This window comes from Oncorhynchus mykiss, chromosome 3 (assembly GCF_057628025.1).
Source record: "Oncorhynchus mykiss isolate SJ-2025 chromosome 3, ASM5762802v1, whole genome shotgun sequence".
Classification (NCBI taxonomy): domain Eukaryota; kingdom Metazoa; phylum Chordata; class Actinopteri; order Salmoniformes; family Salmonidae; genus Oncorhynchus; species Oncorhynchus mykiss.
The window spans coordinates 60,296,281-60,317,295 of record NC_143024.1 but is presented as its reverse complement, the minus strand read 5'-3'; the positions used below and the strand labels follow the sequence as shown (position 1 = coordinate 60,317,295).

The window sequence follows — 21,015 nt, the reverse complement described above, 5'->3', positions numbered from 1 at the left end:
CCCGAGGTTCATTAAAAGTCAAATAAAAGCAGGCATTCAAATCCTGCAAATCGTAAGCAAGCAGACTAGCGTTTTATCTTGTTATAGTATGGCTACACACATACTGTACACCACTGAGAGCACATGGTGAGCAACAACATAGAACTCTTTCCTATGTACATGATTCCGATTTTAAATAAGTGCTTTCTCTCGAAACAGTGTGCATGTATGCTGTCAAGGTGGTTAATCTAGCTTTTTCTCATACTGGCGATTTCACATTCTCTTTCTTGATTTTAAAATGGGCTATTCTTACCACCACATAGAACTGGTTAATCTTTCATCCATGTATGAACCAACAACCCTGCTTTCCCTATTATTTATATGTATGAAGAAGTGGGCTATCACCAGCTTCCTTTCACCATCTTCTCCCCTCGTCTTTTGACTCTGTAGCTGATTCTATACTGAAGAGGGAGAAGCGTGTGAGAACAAGGAGGGTACATTTTGACAATGTGACGGTGTACTACTTCAGCCGGCGCCAGGGCTTCACCAGTGTGCCCAGTCAGGGGGGCAGTACTCTGGGCATGTCCAACAGACACAGCGGTGTCAGGCAGTACTCCCTGGGAGAGTTTGCCCTGGAGCAAGAGAGAATCCACAGAGACATGCTCCGAGACCATCTGAAGGAGGAGAAACTCAACTCCATGAAACTCAAGGTATTGGTTCGAATCCAGGTTGTATCACAACCGGCCGTGATTGGGAGTCGCATGAGGCGGCGCACAATTGGCCCAGCGTCGTCCGGGTTTGGCCAATGTAGGCCGTCATTGCAAATAAGAATTTGTCCTTAACTGACTTGCCTAGTTAAATAAAGGTTAAATAAAATAAAGAAATACTTAAGCAATAAGGCCCGAGGGGGTTTGATATATGGCCAATATACCATGGCTTAGTGCTGTTCTTAAGCATGATGCAACGTGGAGTGCCTGGATACAGCGCTAAGCTGTGGTATATTGGCCGTATACCACAACCCCCCCGTGGTGCCTTATTTCTATTATAAACTGGTTACCAACAAAATTACAAGAGTAAAAAATGGTTTTGTCATACCCGTGGCATATGGTCTGATAACCCACGGCTGTCAGCCAATCAGCATTCAGGGCTCGAACCATCCAGTTTATAAATACAGTTATGACAAATTGTGTCCTTTTATAAATATAGAATGTTATATGTTTCCAACTGCTCACTCTGTGTATTCTTCTGAGAAGCAGCATGTCATTGGTTTCAGCTGGTTCAAACCGGACTAAATTTGATCCCTTCTCGTTTGTTTTCAGCTGACTAAGAACGGTACAGTGGAGTCGGAGGAGGCTAACACGCTCATGGCAGAGGACATCTCTGACGATGACATTGATCTGGAAAACACAGAGGTGGACGAGTACTTCTTTCTACAGCCCCTCACCACTAAGAAGCGCCGGGCTCTGCTGCGGACCTCGGGGGTGAAGAAGATTGACGTGGAGGAGAAGCACGAGCTGCGGGCCATCCGGGTGTCCAGGGAGGACTGTGGCTGCGACTGCAGAGTGTTCTGTGACCCAGAGACCTGTGCATGCAGCGTAGCAGGAATCAAGTGCCAGGTAAATCCCTGGGTAGTCTGACCATACTGTACACGCTCTCATATTGACACAGATGTGCCACTCTATCCGCTCTGGAATTAAGCCTTCTATGCGGCCCCTAGTCTTCAGGCAAATGCATTTCAATAGAAGGGTGATTAAGCGATCAAATATTTTAGAAGTTGTAGATGAAAGTACTGTATCATTGAAAAAGTACTGTAACATTTACAGTAGCTTATCTGATATTGCCAAAGTATTACATTCATTAATCTATTTCCATGCAAACTGCAGAATATATGGTCATATAACCCAAGGTGGTCCAATCTACAGGTGGACCGCATGTCTTTTCCCTGTGGCTGTACCAAGGAGGGCTGTAGCAACGCGGCCGGCCGGGTGGAGTTTAACCCCATCCGCGTGCGGACCCACTTCCTGCACACCATCATGAAGCTAGAGCTGGAGAAGAGCCGCGAGCAGCAGCAGGCCTCCCCTGCCAACGGTTACCATGGCGAAAGCAACGGCTATGGCAACCCGCTGGTCCAGACCCAATACTCTCTGTCAGACCCAACAGTCCAACAGTCTGCCATCATGCACCTCCAGACTGCTGACGACATGGACGAGCCTCTGGATGATGAAGACGAAGATGAGGATGATGAGGAGAATGAGGAAGATGACGAGGACGAAGAGGACAGCAGCAGTTTATGCAGTGGACTGTCTGACTCCAGCACTCAGAGCTTGGCGAACAGTGACTCTGAGGAAGAGGATGGCGATGAGGAGGACACGTCGGAGGACTTTGAGATTGGAGTCAGCAAGCCGCCTGTCGCCAACACGGAGGTTGCCCCCCTGTCCTCTGTGTTGTGTTACTCTGATGCCACTCCGCCACACGACAACCACATTGACGACCACATGAATGGAAACTCTTATTTATTCAGCACCCCGGCAGATTATTATCAGTTGGAGACCCCCAGTGCTGTTGCCTCAGCCAACGGGACAGCCAGCCAACCCAGTGAACCCTATGGAGAGGTCTTATCATTCCCACACACAGTAAGCACTACTAACGGTGCCGTGCCACAAGGACCATTTAACATGGCCGTGGACATTGCAGAGCAGTACACAGATTACCCCCGCCAGGCTGAGGAACAGTACGCCAATCAGCACTTCACCCTGACCAATGGCACAGCAGCAACCACAGCCATGGGCTGCTGCACACCTGACCTGGAGAACAACATGGTCCCATCTAAAGGAACATTCCCTGAGCAGCCTGGGGGCCTCAGCCAGATGGAGTTCCACAACAACTACCTGAACAATAAGAAGTGTTTTGTGGCAGAGCAGCCAAAGGAAGTCTCTAGCGTAAATGGTCTGTCTGAAGGGCCTTCTTTAGCAGTCAGCACAAAGATCCCTGCATTAGCAGAGAATCTCCCCCAGGTCGCACCAGTTTAGTGGGCCTAACTCACCTGTCTGTGTAGGCTTCATGTTGTCTTTTCTTAATGAACAAGGCTGACCAAGTGTTATTTATGGAGAATATGGCCTTTTAATGGGAGCTCAACTTACCAAGTCATTTACAAGACCATACATTAGATTGACATTATTTAGCTACAGGTTCCATGATGAGAAACATTTCTAATGAAACCTTTGATTTCTAGTATTCTAAACTGCGAGATGGAATCAGTCAACAAAAACTGAAAGCTGTATGCCCGTGCAATGTATCTTGTCATTTTAAAGGTAAAGTTTTAAGGATATATTGTGAATGGAACTTTTCTATGTCTATATGTCAAATGTGCAAAAAATGAATTGTCCCCAGTTTATTTATTGGTTCTGAAGTACGTGTATACTTATAAATGGTTTGATATTTATAAATGCATGTTATTTTGGGTCTTTCAAATGGCATTTATGAGAAATTGACCATGTTCAATTTGGGTTTATAAAATCTGTATTAATGTACTGTACAAACCTTTATTGTGTTGTCGCCTGTGATCTTTTACATTGTTTGGAAAAGCTTGAAACGGACTACAACGTTTAGTTATTTATTTGGAATTGTAACGCTAAGAGCATTATTTCATGGGTGACATTGAAGTCTAAATGATTCACAGCTGTTTGCACTTTTGTGAAGGTGATATACTAATGCGGCACTTTGACCTTCATTTCTCAAAGATCATATACAACTATCCAATCGATAACTACTATTTTATGGGGGCCTCATTTCAAATACATGTCAATATAAAATATGTAACTCTTTTAACTGAGGACACTATATTGCTGAGTTGGACAGGGGAATGATTTCAAGGACATATTTAGCTCCACATTCCATTCCCGTATGACGACTGACCGTAAATACATGAAGAGATTGATGTTTGTGTCTGCACAAACATTGTGTGACGCAATTATTGAACGGTGCAATGGTAACAGGAAATGCAAAATGAAACTTACACGTGGAAGTGTTTTACGACAGCTCAAACGATCACTACACGTCATAGTCTTGAGAGCCACATCAGTGTTGCGCATGAAATGCAGATCTCAGTTACTGTAAAAAAAATATATATATATATAAAAAATAAAAAAACATTTGAGGTTGGACAATCAAAGGTTAAATCACACCAATGATTCATATCAGCACCGAGTTAAGAAATTACTGATCAGCACGGGTGATTGGTAGGAAAGTATAATTAGCCAAAAATCTGTAAATAACTGTGACCACCTTCAAATAACTTACAAGTAAAAGGCCATTGAACTAAATTCTCCAGATATGTATTGCTTTAACTGTTCTGAAATGTTAGGGACAGCAGTGACTCCAAACAGCCTTTACAATTAAATACCAACATTCCCTCACCATAAAAAAAGAGTGGGAACCCCTGCATGTATCCTTGTCCTATTCGAAGCCTAAAGTGGGAGTAGTCATCCAACATGCTCATTACACTCCTGTATGTGATTACTACTTGATTTAAGTTTCTGCTCCTGACTCCTCACTGAGGTGAGTAATAATGTTACCACCTCAGTGGCAAAGTCAAGTGTATCCAGCTGTCAGGGAATCAGTGCCACTGTATTAGTATGACTTAGTATCAGTGCCAAAGCATTTAAGAGAAGGCAACATACAGTGACATTTTATCCAGTTGAGTCATTCTGCTGTGTGTATGATTTTCAGTGCTTATTATGAATGATATTTAAATGTGTATTTGTGGTAAACTGAACAGTCTGTATTGAATAAAAACATGTTTTGGTCTTAAATTTCACTTGTTTTATGATGGTTGTGAATTGTACAGCTCCACATGCCTGATTTCATTATGTTGGTTACTATCATGTTTGCTTCTGTGAAACAATCTTTTTTGCCCAAAATGGTATAAATGTTTCAATATGTGTTTTGGTTTCTTAACGTTAGATAAAGCCAAAATGTTTTGTTTTTGTTGTGTTTCTGCTTTTTAACAATACATCGCTTGGAAATAAAATGAAACCATGTGTTACTTTTCTTCATATGTTTAATGATTTTAGCTTGAACTCTTTCTGTAAAAAAAATATGTGTGTTTAGAGAAAGAGTGCACCTGCAATAACTGAAGGCCCAGTAAAAATTATGGACAGGGATGCGTCAAGGATGAATTATTTTGTGCACAGCGCCCTCTCCTGTTGAACATAAGAAATGAAAAACCTCAAGTATCCAAATAGAAGAGTCAGTCACGAGGGCATTCGGTTCTAGGACCAGGCATATCCCTAAATTCAACAAAATTCTAACATTCCATTGTCAGTTAACACTGACACAAACAGTTTATACAAATCTATCCCACATCCTTGGATCAAAACACTGATGTTTGTGGGATACTGGGAACTCAGACTTGAATCAAAACTACAATCATAGTTCCATGTTGTAAACAAAGCTTAAAATGTTTCCCTTTCTTCAGATCCCATTTTAGCCTACATATTAAAAAACATTTGCAATCCCCATGAACATTATACAAAAACATGTAAATGCATTTTATTCTAAAGAAAAATATTTTTCTAAATGCGTTGTCAAGCATAGAAAAAGACATTACAAAGAACTAAACTATCCAAAAGTACCTCTTGTTAAGATGTGTCAACCTTACATTATTCCCTGACATCTAAAACAGTTTACTTTATTCAATGTTTTGCTTAAAGTACCTGGGGGCTGGGGCCCCAAGAAAAATCCAGCTATTCTTGTAGAGATATAAAGTTACATTTTTTGGGGGGGGTGCAGTCAAACTGTACACAACAGATTGTTTCAAATACCACCTCTGTGACTGGAATTGTGTTTGAAAATGTTACGTTACTAAAGCCTGTCCCAGAAAGGTAAACATACTTATGATTAAAAACACCTCTGAACGCCCCGTCAAAGCAATACGGAAAAGCAAAAGAAAAGATGACTCATCTTGCAAATACCAGATCATTATGAATTTGGGATGCCAAATATAACAGTAGCACACAACTCAAGCCCATTGGTTAAAATGCAACTTTGGAGAATTTACATTTAAATCATAATTAGCTGTTCATAAAGTACAGTATATACATAAGATAACCAGAGGCACTGTATGGACAGTGCCTCTGATCCTCAATCGTCTTGTGAGGAAAACCAGCTGGGTGAGAGGGGAATCAGACCCTATAGCGGTGGTAAGGGAGAATGCATGTCTAGTACCTTCCTGATATAATGACTTTGCATAACAAAAAGAGGCAGTAGTGGTAGATATTGAATAACCTATAATACAAACATTTCTTTTAATACAAAAGTAACCCTTGACGAGTCTTTGGTGCATACAATCTTAGTTATTCTGTTCATGCAAAAGGCACGTTCACTATTGCATTGTTTGAGACTCCATTTTGTTGTTGGTTTTCACATATCTACTGCATTAATAAATTATTCAGTGTAGGCAATAAAGAACAAGCCTTTGTAATTAAATACAATCAAATGGAACGTCGATTTCCCTCTGGAGTAAGACAGAAACAGAAGAGACAAAGACAAGTGGAAATCTCTTCATTAAGTACCCATCCAAAGTCACTAATTTCAGTCCCAGGTAGTGCCGTCAATCCACAAGCAGCGGTTGTCTTGAATGGCAGAAGAAAAATAATCCCTTAACCCGAACTGTGATAAAAATAAAAAAGTGTATTCCTTTTTAAGTCTTCAGTATCAGTTTGAACGCTTCCTTCCCGAGGTTGCATATTCTCCTCAAAATCCCCAACTTTCCAGCAGCAGTTCTTCTACATTTAAAAATAAATACACATTCAATTTGATAATATGTTTAAAAATGCACGCCAATTGCTACTTGTTCTAAAAGGTCCTAGAATGCCCAGGCACACGTCATCACTAGTGCCGAGGTCCATGTGTCATGTCCTCAGACAAAGAGCCACAGTTGGTATCTGTCTGAGGGGTTACAGGCAACCAAGGAGGGGTGCTCATGACGGGCACTCAGACACAGATTCCATCCCGGGATGAAGAATAACTGGTTCTACGCAGAGAGAAGAAACAGATTAGTCACCAACATCCTCAGTAGGAAATAACTAACATCCACGTCTATGGTGAAGACAATGAAAGAGAAGCAGGCATCAACATCCCCAACAATTTGGTATTACTTCACAGTCAAAAGGATGAACCTCAGGACTTCAAGTAGAAATCTTGACTGAGCCCATTAGAGTAGAGATGTGGGTCTTTGGTCTCACCTCCCTTAACTCCCACTTCTGTTCTGCTCCTACAAATGTGATGCGGCCTTTATACTGGCAGTCTTCCAGCTTCACGTCTGCCTCTGTCCCATGCAAACACAGCTCCTTCTGAATATTGTGCCGGATCTCGTGATGGGTCGAGTACTCAAAATACTGAGGGATCACAAAGAGCACGATGAGTCATCCTCTTGATTTTGAAAGTGACAGACAAAGTTCTTAATTCCTTCATGACTGAACCCAGTCACTGTATTCCCTTCCCTCTGACCTGGTTTCCTCCGAGTCCGTGGCATGGATACAAGATCAGCCGCTTCCCTCCCTCGTTGTTCTCCCCTGCATCCAGACACGAGTCTTTACCTACATTCTTCACCTGGAGGCACAAGGAAAGGGATTTCAGTGAGCCACACAAGCGGTTCAAACATGCGTCTACCTTAAGTGGTGCGAAGATGCTCATTCCCCTGGCCTGGAGCCCTCCTCAGAGCCCTCTGGAGCTGCTAAATGGAAACCCACTGTGGCCAGACATACTGTATCTCTCTGTGGTCAGGAAAGAGCCTAGGAGAGGGGATAATGACGTGGGGGCTTACCGAGCCAAAGTGGAGTGGGTTGAGATCGGGCATGAAGACCTCTGGATACACGTTCTTCAAATACCAGGAGAAGCTCTTGCACTGCAGCCGCTCCCGGAGGTCCACACGCTGCGCGACGTCTCCGAAGGCCCTCTGTGGAAACAATTCCAGGCAGCAGCCATTAAAGGGGGGGGGGGAACTTTCTTAATTACTCACACTGTCCAGGCTTTGAACTCGGAGGGAAGCCTTCATTACCACTTCCCCACAGCCCGTCTAACGCTGGAGCTCCGTGGTTGAAGATGGCGCCGAAGAGGATGGCTGAGGTCTTACATGCTCCTAACCAATTGTGCTATTTAGTTTGATTTGCGTTGTTTGTAACTTCTTTCTAAAACTTATTCTGTATACAAATGTTGCTGCTACCGTCTCTTATGACCGAAAATAATTTCTGGACATCAGAATTGCTACTCACCACAAACTGGAAGAAACTTTTTCCTTTAACCAGTCTGACGAGAAGGATATACTGCTCTCCAGGGAACAGGCCCAGATCCCCATCATTTGCGTGAAGAAAAGACGGAGGAAAAAAGGACGCAGATCGGGCTGCCTTCTGAGAATCCGTAGGCGAGAGAGTAAACTCCCACTGCCATCCATCCTACTTCGCTAACATGCAATCATTGGAAAATAAAATTGATGACCTATGATTACGATTATCCTACCAACAGGACATTAGGAACTGTAATAATGATGACACGGATAATATAGAGCTGGCAGGATTTTCAATGCACCGGCAGAACAGAGAAGCTAGGGGAGGGTCTTTTTGCCAATAATAGTTGGTGCGCAATGTCTAATATTAAAGAAGTATCGAGGTATTGCTCGCATGAAGTAGAGTACCTTATGATAAGCTGTAGACCACACTATCTACCAAGAGAGTTCTCATCTATATTATTTGTAGCCGTCTACTTACCACCAGACCGATGCTGGCACTAAGGCCGCACTCAACCAACTCTGTAAGGTCATAAGCAAACAAGAAAATGCTCATCCAGAAGTGGCGCTCCTAGTGGCCGGGGACTGTAATGCATGCAAACTTAAATCAGTTTTACAAAATTGTCAAGTGCCACCAGAGGAGAAAAAAAAAAAAAAAAAAAAAAAAAAAAAACTCTATACCACCTTTACTCCACACAAAGAGATGCATACAAAGCTCTCCCCCGCCCTACATTTGGAAAACCTGACCATAATTCTATCCTCCTGATTCCTGCTTACAAGCTAAAACAGGAAGTACCAGTGACTCGCCAATTACGGAAGTGGTCAGATGACGCGGATGCTACAGGACCGTTTTAGTAGCACAGACTGGAATATGTTCCGGGATTCATCCAATGGCATTGAGGAGTATACCACCGCAGTCATCGGGTGCGTCGATGACGTCGATCCCCCAGTGACCGTACGTACATATACCAACCAGAAGCCATGGAATACAGGCAACATCCGCATCGAGCTAAAGGCTAGAGCTGCCGCTTTCAAGGAGCGGGACACTAATCCGGACGCTTATAAGAAGTCCCGCTATGCCCTCAGATGAACAATCAAACAAGCAAAGTGTCAATACAGGATTAAGATTGAATCCTACTACACCGGATCTGACGCTCATCGGGTGTGGCAGGGCTTGAAAACTATTATTACGGACTATAGAGGGAAACCCAGCAACGAGCTCCCCAGCGAAGCGAGCCTACCAGATGAGCTAAATGCCTTTTATGCTCGCTTTGAGGCAAGCAACACTGAAGCCCGAAAGCACCAGCTGTTCTGGATGACTGTGTGATAACCTTTAAACAGGTGAATATTCACAAAGCTGCAGGGCCAGATGGATTACCAGGTCGTGTACTCAGGGCATGCATGGACCAACTGGCAAGTGTCTTCACTGACATTTTCAACCTCTCCCTGACTGAGTCTGTAATAGCAACATGTTTCAAGCAGGCCACCATAGTCCCTGTGCCCAAGGTAGGAAAGGTAACCTGCCTAAATGATTACCTCCCCGTAGAACTCACGTTGGTAGCCATGAAGTGCTTTTAAAGGCTGGTCATGGCTCATAACAGCATCCTCCCAGGCACCCTAGACTCACTCCAATTAGCATACCACCCCAACAGATCCACAGATAACACAATCTCAATCGCACTCCACACTGCCCTTTCCCACCTAGACAAAAGGAACACCCATGTGAGAATGCTGTTCATTGCCTACAGCTCAGCTTTCAACACCATAGTGCACACAAAGGTCTTCACTAAGCTAAGGACCCTGGGAATAAACATCTCCCTCTGCCACTGGCTCCTGGACTTCCTGACGGGCGACCCAAAGGTGGTAAGGGTAGATAACAACACGTCTGCCACACTGATCCTCAACACTGGGGCCCCTCAGGGGTGTGTACTTAGTCCCCTCCTGTACTCCCTGTTCACCTACAACTGCATGGCCAAACATGACTCCAACACCATCATGAAGTTTGCTGACGACACAACAGTGGTAGGCCTGATCACCGACAACGATGAGACAGCCTACAGGGAGGAGGTCAGAGACCTGGCAGATTGGTGCCAGGACAACAACCTCTTCCTCAATGTGAGCAAGACAAAAGAGCTGATCGTGGACTACAGGAAAAGGTAGGCCAAACAGGCCCCCATTAACATCAACGGGGCTGTAGGGGAGCGGGTCAAGGGTTAAGTTCCTTAGTGTCCACATCACCAAAGAACTATCATGGTCCAAACACACCAAAACAGTCGTGAAGAAGGCATGACAAAACCTTTCCCCATCAGGAGACTGAAAATATGTGGCATGGGTCCCCAGATCCTCAAAACGTTCTACAGCTGTGCCATCAAGAGCATCCTGACCGGTTGCATCACCGCCTGGTTTGGCAACTGCTCGGCATCAGAGCGCAAGGCACTACAGAGGGTAGTGCGTACGGCCCAGTACATCACCGGGCCAAGCTTCCTGCCATCCATGACCTATATAATAGGCGGCGTCAGAGGAAAGCCATAAAATTGTCATAGACTCCAGTCACCCACGTCATAGACTGTCCTTTCTGCTACCGCATGGCAAGTGGTACCGGAGCGATAAGTCTAGGACCAAAAGCTCCTTAACAGCTTCTACCTCCAAGCCATAAGACCGCTTATCAAATTTGGTCCCATGGTGTTAATACTTGCGTGCTATTGCTTGCACAGATGAACGTGGTACCTTCAGGCATTTGGAAATTGCTTCCAAGGATGAACCATTTAGCCTATCAGAAGCCATGACATCATGTTCTGACATTTTCCAAGCTGTTTAAAGGCACAGTTAACTTAGTGTATGTAAACTTCTGACCCACTGGGATTGTGATACAGTTAATTAGAAGTGAAATAATCTGTCTGTAAACAATTGCTTGAAAAATTACTTGTGTCATGCACGCAGTAGACGTCCTAACTGACTTGCCAAAACTATAGTTTGTTAACAAAAAAAATGGTGGAGTGGTTGAAAAACTAGTTTTAATGACTCCAACCTAAGTGTATGTAACCTTCCGACTTCAACTGTACATGTAAAAATTACCTCAAATAACCTGTACCCCTGCAAATATCATCGTTATTGTTATGTAATTGTGTTACTATGTATTTTTTATATATTTAATTTTTATGCATTTATTTGTTATTTTAAAAAATATTTACTTTAGTTTATTTGGTAAATATTATCTTGAATTTCTTGAACTGCACCGTTGGTTAAGGGCTTGTATGTAAGCATTTCACGTTAAGGTCTACACTTGTTGTACTCGGCACATGTGAAAAATAAAGTTTGATTGATTGATTGACTTGATGGGTGACGGCTCGAAAGACAGCACCATGTATGGCAGAGTTTCAGTCTACCCAATCCCGTTTCAAGTCATTTGCACGCACCAAAAATATTTGGTACACATACAGATGTAGAATCTTAATTTGATCCTCCCGTTGCAGGAGAACTTTCCTGCAATGCTTATAGTGTATTTGAGTATTAAAAAGGCTTCTGAATTTCGTTATTTCCCTGCTGTAGCAAACTGTCTCAAATTAAGATCCTAAATCTGTACATAAGACAACTCAGCTGAAATACCATTGCAAATGATGAACCCTCTAGTCCAGAAATGTCTGCCTTTTCCCTCTCTTTGCTTCATTTAAATTCATTCATGGAATCAACCCACCGTTCAACGTTTCAAAAGAGTGCAGAACAGAACATTACTCAGTTATTGATTCACACACAGCACAAACGCAGAGTATTTCAAGGAACTGAGAAATCTTCTCCAGACAGGCTTTCAGTAATGAGAGCATTTGAGAGAGACAGTGACGCAGATGATGTAAACAGCTCCATGAAGCTATTAGAGACATCCTGCCTGTTAACAAATATAAACTACTAATAGCCTTGAGCACAGAAGGTTTTCCTCAAATGGATTTCTCTCAGTCACAAAGGATATTAGTCAATTCTTCTTATTTCACATCTCATACAATGTCCATTGCACTTACTGTACAATGGACATCAAAATTGATGTTCCCTTCTGGAGAATGTGTTTGCATATGTGACCTTGTTCAGACTTTGTCCAGACTATACGTAACCAACAGGCAGCCTAGGCCCAGAGTGTGGCACAGGAGGCTGCCGAGGGGAGGAAGGCTGCCGAGGGGAGGAAGGCTTATAATAATGTTCCCTTACAAGTGGGATAATAACTAATCTGCAGTCAGAATGAGAACATCAGTGTGTCCAGAGCAAACTGCTACTGTTAAAACATTACTGTTGGGCAGGGGTGGGCAACTTTGATGGCGGTGGGGCCCACGACAAACATATAAACCGGGATAAAAATGTCAATGATTTCGTGCAGTTCTACATATTTTGCCATGGTGTAGAGAAACTGTTGCAGTTTTAAAGCAAGTTTGCTGCAATTCTATACATTCTCCCATGGGGTGGAGAGAAAGGTTAGCCGTGTATAATATGATATCTGAGTGAGACTGACTAACAAAATCAATGGGGGCCACCTGGCCGGTAATTCGACCATGAAAACAAGTTTAGATAGCTGTCCGCTAAACTAACCTTCCAATCTGCAAAATGTTTGTTGACATGGACTAATTGACAGACTATCAGAGACTGATATCACAAGATGAAAACTGCTGATGCTCAACCAAATTTCGAAATTGCATCTTGTGTGTTCTACTATTCTAAATCGTAACAGTAAGTTGTTCAGTCATTTATACATACACACACACACACACACACACACACACACACACACTATATGTACAAAAGTATGTGGACACCCCTTCAAATGAGTGGATTTGACTATTTCAGCCACACCTGTTGCTGACAGGTGTATAAAATCAAGCACAAAGACATGCAATCTCCATAGACAAACACTGGCAGTAGAATAGTCTTACTTAAGAGCTCAGTGATTTTCAACGTGGCACAATCATAGGATGCCACCTTTCCAAAATATCAGCATGTCAAATTCTGTTCTGCTAGAGTTGCCCCGTTCAACTTTAAGTGCTGTTATTGTGAAGTGGAAACGTCTAAGAGCAACAACGGCTCAGCGGCGAAGTGGTAAGCCACACAAGTTCACAGAATGGGACCGCCAAGTGCAGAAGTGCATATACATTTTTGTCCTCAGTTGCAACACTCACTACCAAGTTCCAAACTGCCTGTTTTTCATGGTTCGGGCTAGGCCCCTTAACAGTACAGCCTACAATGACATTCTAGACAATTCTGTGCTTTCAACTTTGTGGCAACAGTTTGGAGAAGGCCCTTTCCTGTCTCAGCATGACAATGCCCCTGTGCACCAAGCGAGGTCCATACAGAAATGGTTTGTCGAGATCAGTGTGGAAGAAGTTGACTGGACTGCACAGAGCCCTGACCTCAACTCCTACAGCAGGGGTGGTGCAAATCAATATTCATTCTTAATATTTGGTATACTGTAAATAAATAAAATACACACACGAGGGCCTTCAAAAGGGGGACCAGACGCGAGTTACCTATCCCTGCTGTAGGGGATGAATTAATGGTTTTAGAACGCCTGTCCTATTTCTGGGGTTATCAGCCTGCCTATCTGAGTTTAAATGTACAAAAATATAACAATGTCACTCAAAAATACCACATACGTCTTTGGCCAGCTGTGCAGCTTGTTGGTTGCGTCGGTAGAAGATTTCCTTGTAGTCATCCATCCAGACCTCGGCCAGCCGCACCTGGTTGCGTGCGATCACCTGGGTGCCCTTGGGGAAGGTGTGCGGACTCTTGGTGCGGAACACATGACCCACGATGGAGCAAGGGATTATTTCTAGCTGACCCCCACACTGCCACACCTACAGACAGGCAGGCAGACAGACGTAGGTAACACACCCAGCACTGTTAGAAATACTTGGCATGATGACTATACTGTAACCGGTATTGCTGCATAATATGAAAACAGGATGAATCACTTACAATAGCACTGAAGACACCCTAACACATGCTGTTGTCCATCTATCTATGTAGAAAGGCAAGTGATCCCTCTCTTACTCTGAAAGACATTTCGATATTCTCGCCTCCCCAGATTTCCATTTGCTCATCATAGCTTCCGATAAGATAGAAGTAGTCCTTGGAGATAGAGAAGAGTCCCCCAGCGAAAGTTGGTGTCCTGTGAAGAAAAATAAATCTACTGAATAGAGGGTCCAGATCTTTTTTATTTTTTTACACTCAGCTGAGGAATAGACCATTCACAACCACCTATCAAGGAATACACAGAGGTGTTTGACATGCCTGAAAGTAGGCATTCACATAGTTCTTCTCACTTGATAGGATAAGTCTCATCCTTTCTCCGTTGTTTCTCATGGTCCGGTAGACTCTCCCAGCCAAAGGACAGGCCCCAGTCAAAGTTACCACGGTTGTGGTTCTGTCCGTATGGCGAGGGCTTCATAAACTCAAAGGTGTTGAGGTCAATGGTTGTGATGTCAGGACTCACTACCGCAGTGTAGTTCTCTGCTATCCTGGCCAGTAGAGGCTCCAGCCAGCCATTGAAGCATTCACCTATTGGATACGCATTCACCATCAGCCGAACAATACAACCACTAAATAGCATTGCATTTTAAATGTGAAACACTTTATCGACAAGGAACATGGAAGCCTGTGGTACAAAAGCAATCACTTTGAGAATATACCTAAAATACCACAAGTTAAATCACCTGTGAGCTGAACAAATAAATGTAACACTCATTTGATATTTTACCAGGCCACCTGGAAGCAGCCACCGCAAAAACAGAAGATATGAAGATAGAAGAAGAAGATAGCTAGCATTCTGAGTATTAGTGTGTAGGTGGATTAACAAACGTCTAAAAGGCTGAGCTGTTCTGGTTGTTCCAGTCTGATGACTCAGCTGTTTTGACGTCACTGCTATGGTGTGTGTGCGTGTGTGTGTGTGGACTAACAGTGAGCATCGAGGAAGGTGAGGATGTCTCCAGTGGCCACAGAGGCTCCCAGCAGCCGAGCAGTGATCAGGCCCTTTCTCTCGCGCTGACGTACCACGCGCACAATGTGCAGCCGCTTCAAATACTCATCCAGCTCCTCCTTCAATGCATCTGTGAAAGGAAATTAGCCAACTGCATTAGCTGTGGAACTGCCGATCTATAAATGGACAGTGCCAATCAGGTTGAATACGAGAGGACTTACTAGAGCGACCTACAGAAAAAAAGCTTTAAAATGTAAAAATAAACCAATAAGCAAAATACAATGAAATGATCAGGTCATTTCATCTTCTGCTAAAATTCCTACCTCAGTGCAGTGACTGTTTCCGGGGGAGTAGGCCTCTACCTCAACTTGGCCCCCCAGTGTGGAAGCTTACACTTCAACGGAGTGAATGAAAGAGTGAGTGAGATGCCTGGCTTTCATCTAATAGCAGGCTATTCCCAACAAATGACAGAGTTTTGAGTGTCACTCAGTGGGGTTGCATTGCCTGCGGGGAATCACAGGTATAATATTGCAGATAGTTTTGGGGTTATATCAAAATAATGGTTTGCAGAATTTCTAATCCCTCCATTTTTATTTTATTTCAAACCTACCACCCTTAACTGCCAACAATACACCTTCTACTGCTATTCACAGCTATCGTCACTCACATATACAGTACTCTCTAATCTTACTTACAACCCTCAGCTGTCCCCATACTAACCCATCTCTCCCGGTTCACTAACATTTGACTATTTCCTTTAGCAAAACATCCTGGGACGTTCCATGTCATATCAGCAAGCCATGAGACCCACCATCTCAGATTGTCCTGAAAACATTTCTGTAGTTAGAAACAGACAAGATAGCTAAATTCTAGTTTATTGATTGCACACAAATTTGCCATTTTAAATGTACAGGATTCACATAATGTTCAATAATTATAGATCATTTCTTTGGATTCGTCATTTCATGTCTTTCTCGTTTTTACAAAATGTTTTGGTCCAAATTGGATGTTAGGTACAAAAATTATTTAGAAAATAATCACCTAATAGCAGGAACAGCACCATCTAGTGGTCAGAACCTGGCAAAATCAGGATGTAGGATGGGACATAAACCAAACAACTTCAATGACTAATTTCACTAAACAGGGGAAAGAAACTGTCACCAAATTCACTGAGAATACATTACATAGGATGAAAAATCAATGCTCTGAGCTGCAGCTCAGCTAGTACTTGTCAGACACAGAGAAGTGATACTATATACTTGTTGTCGGGATGGGATTGGCATGGGGTGTGTGTGTATGTGTGTGTGTGTGGGGGGGGGGGCTTTTGAAAATGTCTTTAGATTCTTCATAAAAATTGTAGTAAAGTATACTTTCACCCCCTTTTCTCCCCAATTTCATGGTATCCAACTCGTAGTTACAGTTTTGTCCCATCGCTGCAACTCCCCTACGGACTCGGTAGAGGCGAAGGTCAAGAGCCACGTGTCCTCCGAAACACAACCCTGCCAAACTGCACTGCTTCTTGACACACTGCTCGCTTAACCCAGAAGCCAGCTGCACCAATGTGTAGGAGGAAACACCGTCCAGCTGGCAACCGAAGTCAGCTTGCAGGCGCCAGGTCCGCCACAAGGCGGTGCCTTCATTCGGGAGGCCCGCTTAATTTCTAACTCATTTTTAGAAAAAAGTTGGTCCAAATCGGATGTTAGGTACTATATATGGATCCTATAAATTAAAATGGCAAATTTGGGTGTTATCAATTAGCTTAATTTCTCAGAGATAAAATTATATTTAAACAAAATTATGTTGCATAAATGCTAATCCTATCGGTTTCTAATTACAGAAACGATTTCAGAACAATCTAAGATGGTGGTGTTAAAAATCATCTTTCTTATGCTTTTTCGAGGTGGAATGACCATCCTATTTTCCCTCGGCCTTGTTTCCCTCAGCCTGACGCCTGTTTACAAGAGCAAACTCTGACTCAATTCTCCACAGACTAGCTAGCCCCTCTTAGGAAGGCATTCACTAGCAGTGCTGCTTCCTGCTATAACCCCCTTCACAAGAAGCCAGGGCGCCAGCCTGCACATTTCATGGCACACCAGCGGGCCGCCAAGCAGGCTGCCTGACTAAAATTAAAAGTGAGAACGCGGTGGTCTTGCCATCTGCCTGGCCGGCTGGTTAGTTCCTTACCGTCCACACTGGCATCGTCCACCAGGATGATCTCCTTGAGGAAGATGGCAGGGGAGGTGTGGAGGACGCTGTACACCGTCCTCAGCAGAGTGCTCCAACCTTCGTTGTGAAACACAATGATCACGCTGGTGGTCAGCAAGGGTGGACAACGCTTGAATGTTTGCTCGATACATCTGCAAAAGAAAATAACAAAATTAGGTGGTGTCTTTTATGGTCCCTGAGAGGGCTTTCAGTGCAGGACTGTGGCTGAAACATTGAAGTCCTCCCTTAAAAGGGATGCATGTTTCAGTTGTGTCATTGGGATATGGGACTCCCTTGAAAATGCCAACAAAATCAGACACAGTCCCCCAGTCACAGTTACTGGGCACACATGCTGAAACAATGTTTCAGACAGAAAAACTCTGGAGTGAAATTTTCCTCAATAACTAAAAGAAAATATCAAAGACTTGTCTGGGTTAAAACCATCCTGTCCGTTGGAGACACATTATATAATGTTGTTTTCTCCTTCCTTCCTGTGGTCATTCAGTATGTGACTTTGGTTTCATACTGAGCCACTGAGACAAGACATATAAATATATGGAAACTGAATCCCTCTACAGAGGAATGGTTCTATTGAACACCACACGGTGGAGCTGCTATGTGATGAGGAGAAACCTCCTTCGAGATGTTCGCTTCACATTAGATTGTTTTACAACAGAACCTATAATGATAGAATTTTCATAATAAACAGGGCCACTGACCCCAAGATTTACTAGACATTTTTACATGGCCATGTTGGTTTGAACTGAAGCATATGCCACTGCGGCAATACATTTTAGAGCATGTATATGGAAACAACTGTGAAAGCTACAATAACAGTACAAAAATGGCTAGTTAATTATTGAGAAATAACATACTCCGGTGGTCTGGTGTCAGGGCCCAGGTCACGGCTGAGAGAGATGTGGTCGCTGGCGTAGAGGTTAAAGCAGTGTTTCTCCTCTCCCCGATCCTTCTCCTTCTGTTCAGCAGGGCTCAGTTTGTCTGTGTGAAAGGGCTTCCCAGAGGCTCCGGGGTCGTTGGGGTCCTGAGGTGGACGCTCTAGGACTGGCCTCAGCTCAGCAGCCGTGTACGTCCCTGACAAACAGGAAAAGTCCCCTGCAGTCTCCTGCTGGCGCACTGGGGCTCTGATCTGCATTTTTGGCATTGCGTCCCTGAAGTTATTAACTGCCCCCATCACCATGCCCAGCACGGCATCCCGCTTGACAGCTATCTCCTTCAGCCAGGGCTCTTCTTGTGTGGGACTTTGGCTTACTACCTCACGTTGTATAAGGAACAAAAATGTGACAAAGATAAGGGCCACTATCACCAGTTTCAAGGGGTGTAATCGCCTTCGGAAAACTCTGCGGAGACCACTCATTCTTCTGGAGATGGGTGGGGTAGATTTATTTGACACAGCACTTCACCAAACACACAGTCAGTTGCAAGGAGGTAACCTTAAAAAGTAAATTAGAAAGAAATGTGACAAATGTGCCAAATAAACTGAGGCAATAAGCAAGATCATAACTCAGTCTCACATGCATGGGGAAAAAAAAGTTTTTCTTCAAAGCTGTGAACAGAATGAACTTGTTACATGCTATTTGAATTATGAACTTCCACACGTGAAAGCAGGAAAGTAACAAGATATGTGATTGTTTGGCTCTAGTACTTTGTCCATTAAAAGAGTTGGAGAAACGTTTTACTGTCTCCTAAACGACAGGATAGATCAGGCTACTTACTATACAATGTACTCGTCATAGCACTGCAGTTTAACATTCTTTTCGGAAAAATAATGTGACTTACCTGGACATTACATAATAAGGATGGGAACTGCAATCCAAACCCTTGATGAAAAAAGTCAATTAAGTTATGTCAAGAATATCGCTAAAAGAAAATCCTCTTCAAAATATGCGGATTTCCAGATAAATTGTTGCCCCAAAAGAATAGAGTCAGTTGTGGAGCGTTTCTCAATCTCTACAAACTACTTCCGTCTCGTTGGATCCAGGTGCGCTCCTTTCAGGTAGAGGGTGGAACCCTTTTTAGTTGGCACGTGTACGTAGAACAGATCTTTCTGTCAAACCCCAAAGCCATGCAATTATTACGAGTGAAACATTGCAAAGCAGCAGGCATTCTGAGAACAAATTATGAATTTGTCATTTGGCACATAAAGTATGCGTCTATTTGTGTCAGTTGCAAAACTCACTTTGACTTACTCCAGCTACAAAGCTAGACCTCTCCGTGTGCCCCAAATAAAAAAAATAAAAAAAGTATTATCTTGCAGTCACTTTGTCTCAGGCAACATTGGAAATAGTCGACTCTGCGGGATAGGTCTGATCTAATAATGGTGTCAATTCTTAAAATAATAGGATTTGTTCAGCCAGCCATTCATTGAGACGGTTGCTGGGTTACAAATAGCGGAGGAACGTATCCTATACCTCTCTCATAAGCACCGCATCCAATCAGGCTACTTAGAAGAATAACAGAATGTCGCCTACATAAGACGCGGTATAGGTCTACCCTTCAGAAATAAATGAGCATAGCTGTATATTAATTTGAGCTATGCTAGATAATGTTATGTATAGTCATACAATAAGAGAGCGAACTGTCGGTCAAATATTGAATGGTCAAATATTCAAGCAAAACCGGTAGCTACAGAATAACTTATCAGATGGCTCAGTAAAGAGCATTACACGACAGGCTCGTACGTTTAACGTTGCGGTTTACACTAGAATCAAAGTCCCAAGCTTAAGTTTTTAGCCTGAAGAAAAGGAATGACTGAAAATGTGCCACTCGCCGAACATTTTGGACCCTCTGCGACATATCCCAACATATTCCTGTTTGCCAAGTCACCCTGGCAGATGGTATTCATAAAGTGTCCGATGCTTGAGGGGGTAAAGAAAATACGTGGACGCGGTAGCCATTCGGGGGAGGAATACTCCGGTGCCCAGTTAGGAGTCTTGTCAAGTAGGATCAACAAGTGACACAATTCACCATGTCTGTTCTCCTCTCCTTCTTGGTACTTAGCCTACAGCACAAGCTCAGAGTTGTGGAAGTGACCTTTTGCATTAATACAGGAATGGTCTATAGTACATCTTCTAGTTGAAATATGAATAGTAGAACAGCCATTCTCTTATATGTCCATAACTGAAAAAGTAATAACTAAACAGTTACTGTTGGAATATTCATTCTATATTCTTAATATCAACTCTTTACAAAACATGAAGTTACTGCATACAATTTCCATTAGTGTGTGTGCATGCAGTGTTGGGGAAGCTGCCCTGAAGACATAGTTTACCAAGCTACCAATTACTTCACTCTGGAAGAAGCTAATCTACACTAAAGCTACCCTTAAGAAATATATAGTTTACTGAACTAAAGTTACTTTGAAAAAGTAGTTCACTCCATCCAAACTACTTAATGAAAAATGATCAAATGTGAAATGTCATAGACTACAAATTGCAAGAACACATCACTCTGGAGTCAGATGTTTACATAATGCGTAATTTAGCCGATTAAACACAACAATTGTGAAAATTAGGCAGGTCTGATTGCGAAAAATAAAATAAATCTTGCCTTTTCAACTATTTTTGCAAAAAATAGT

At 43.0% G+C, this 21,015-nt stretch overlaps 2 protein-coding genes across 7 annotated transcripts in view; one reads left to right on the top strand and one right to left on the bottom strand.

The window, feature by feature from the left end:
* LOC110520077 (cysteine/serine-rich nuclear protein 3) overlaps window positions 1-5,023 on the top strand; it is a 32,930-nt gene extending 27,907 nt beyond the window's left edge. For all 6 annotated transcript variants that reach the window (XM_036974358.2, XM_090229737.1, XM_090229734.1 and 3 more), the window contains 3 exons: window positions 430-689; window positions 1,299-1,595; window positions 1,902-5,023. In XM_036974358.2, coding sequence (XP_036830253.1) covers window positions 430-689; window positions 1,299-1,595; window positions 1,902-3,008 — 1,664 coding nt within the window. In that variant the 3' untranslated portion in view covers window positions 3,009-5,023. The remainder of the gene's footprint in view (window positions 1-429; window positions 690-1,298; window positions 1,596-1,901) is intronic.
* Window position 5,024: 1 nt separating this feature from the next.
* LOC110520076 (UDP-N-acetyl-alpha-D-galactosamine:polypeptide N-acetylgalactosaminyltransferase 3 (GalNAc-T3)) lies at window positions 5,025-20,436 on the bottom strand. The gene is made up of 11 exons (XM_036974360.2): window positions 19,218-20,436; window positions 18,296-18,871; window positions 17,400-17,572; window positions 15,196-15,345; window positions 14,563-14,797; window positions 14,291-14,408; window positions 13,894-14,094; window positions 7,805-7,936; window positions 7,489-7,590; window positions 7,224-7,376; window positions 5,025-7,012 (listed from the first exon to the last, which is right to left on the bottom strand). Exons 2-11 carry the CDS (start codon window positions 18,793-18,795, stop codon window positions 6,899-6,901), a joined length of 1,878 nt encoding a protein of 625 aa, XP_036830255.1. The 5' UTR covers window positions 18,796-18,871; window positions 19,218-20,436; the 3' UTR covers window positions 5,025-6,898.
* Between the last annotated feature and the right edge of the window lie 579 nt (window positions 20,437-21,015).

What these genes read in the sequence shown, in the direction of transcription:
- LOC110520076 (XM_036974360.2), bottom strand. Translation starts at nt 18,795, where the DNA reads ATGAGTGGTCTCCGCAGAGTTTTCCGAAGGCGATTACACCCCTTGAAA. An exon ending in CTGCACAGCTGGCCAAAGAC is followed by an intron (nt 7,937 to 13,893) that starts GTATGTGGTATT and finishes TTGTTTCCACAG; the next exon opens with AGGGCCTTCGGAGACGTCGC. An exon ending in ACCCACTCCACTTTGGCTCG is followed by an intron (nt 7,591 to 7,804) that starts GTAAGCCCCCAC and finishes TTGTGCCTCCAG; the next exon opens with GTGAAGAATGTAGGTAAAGA.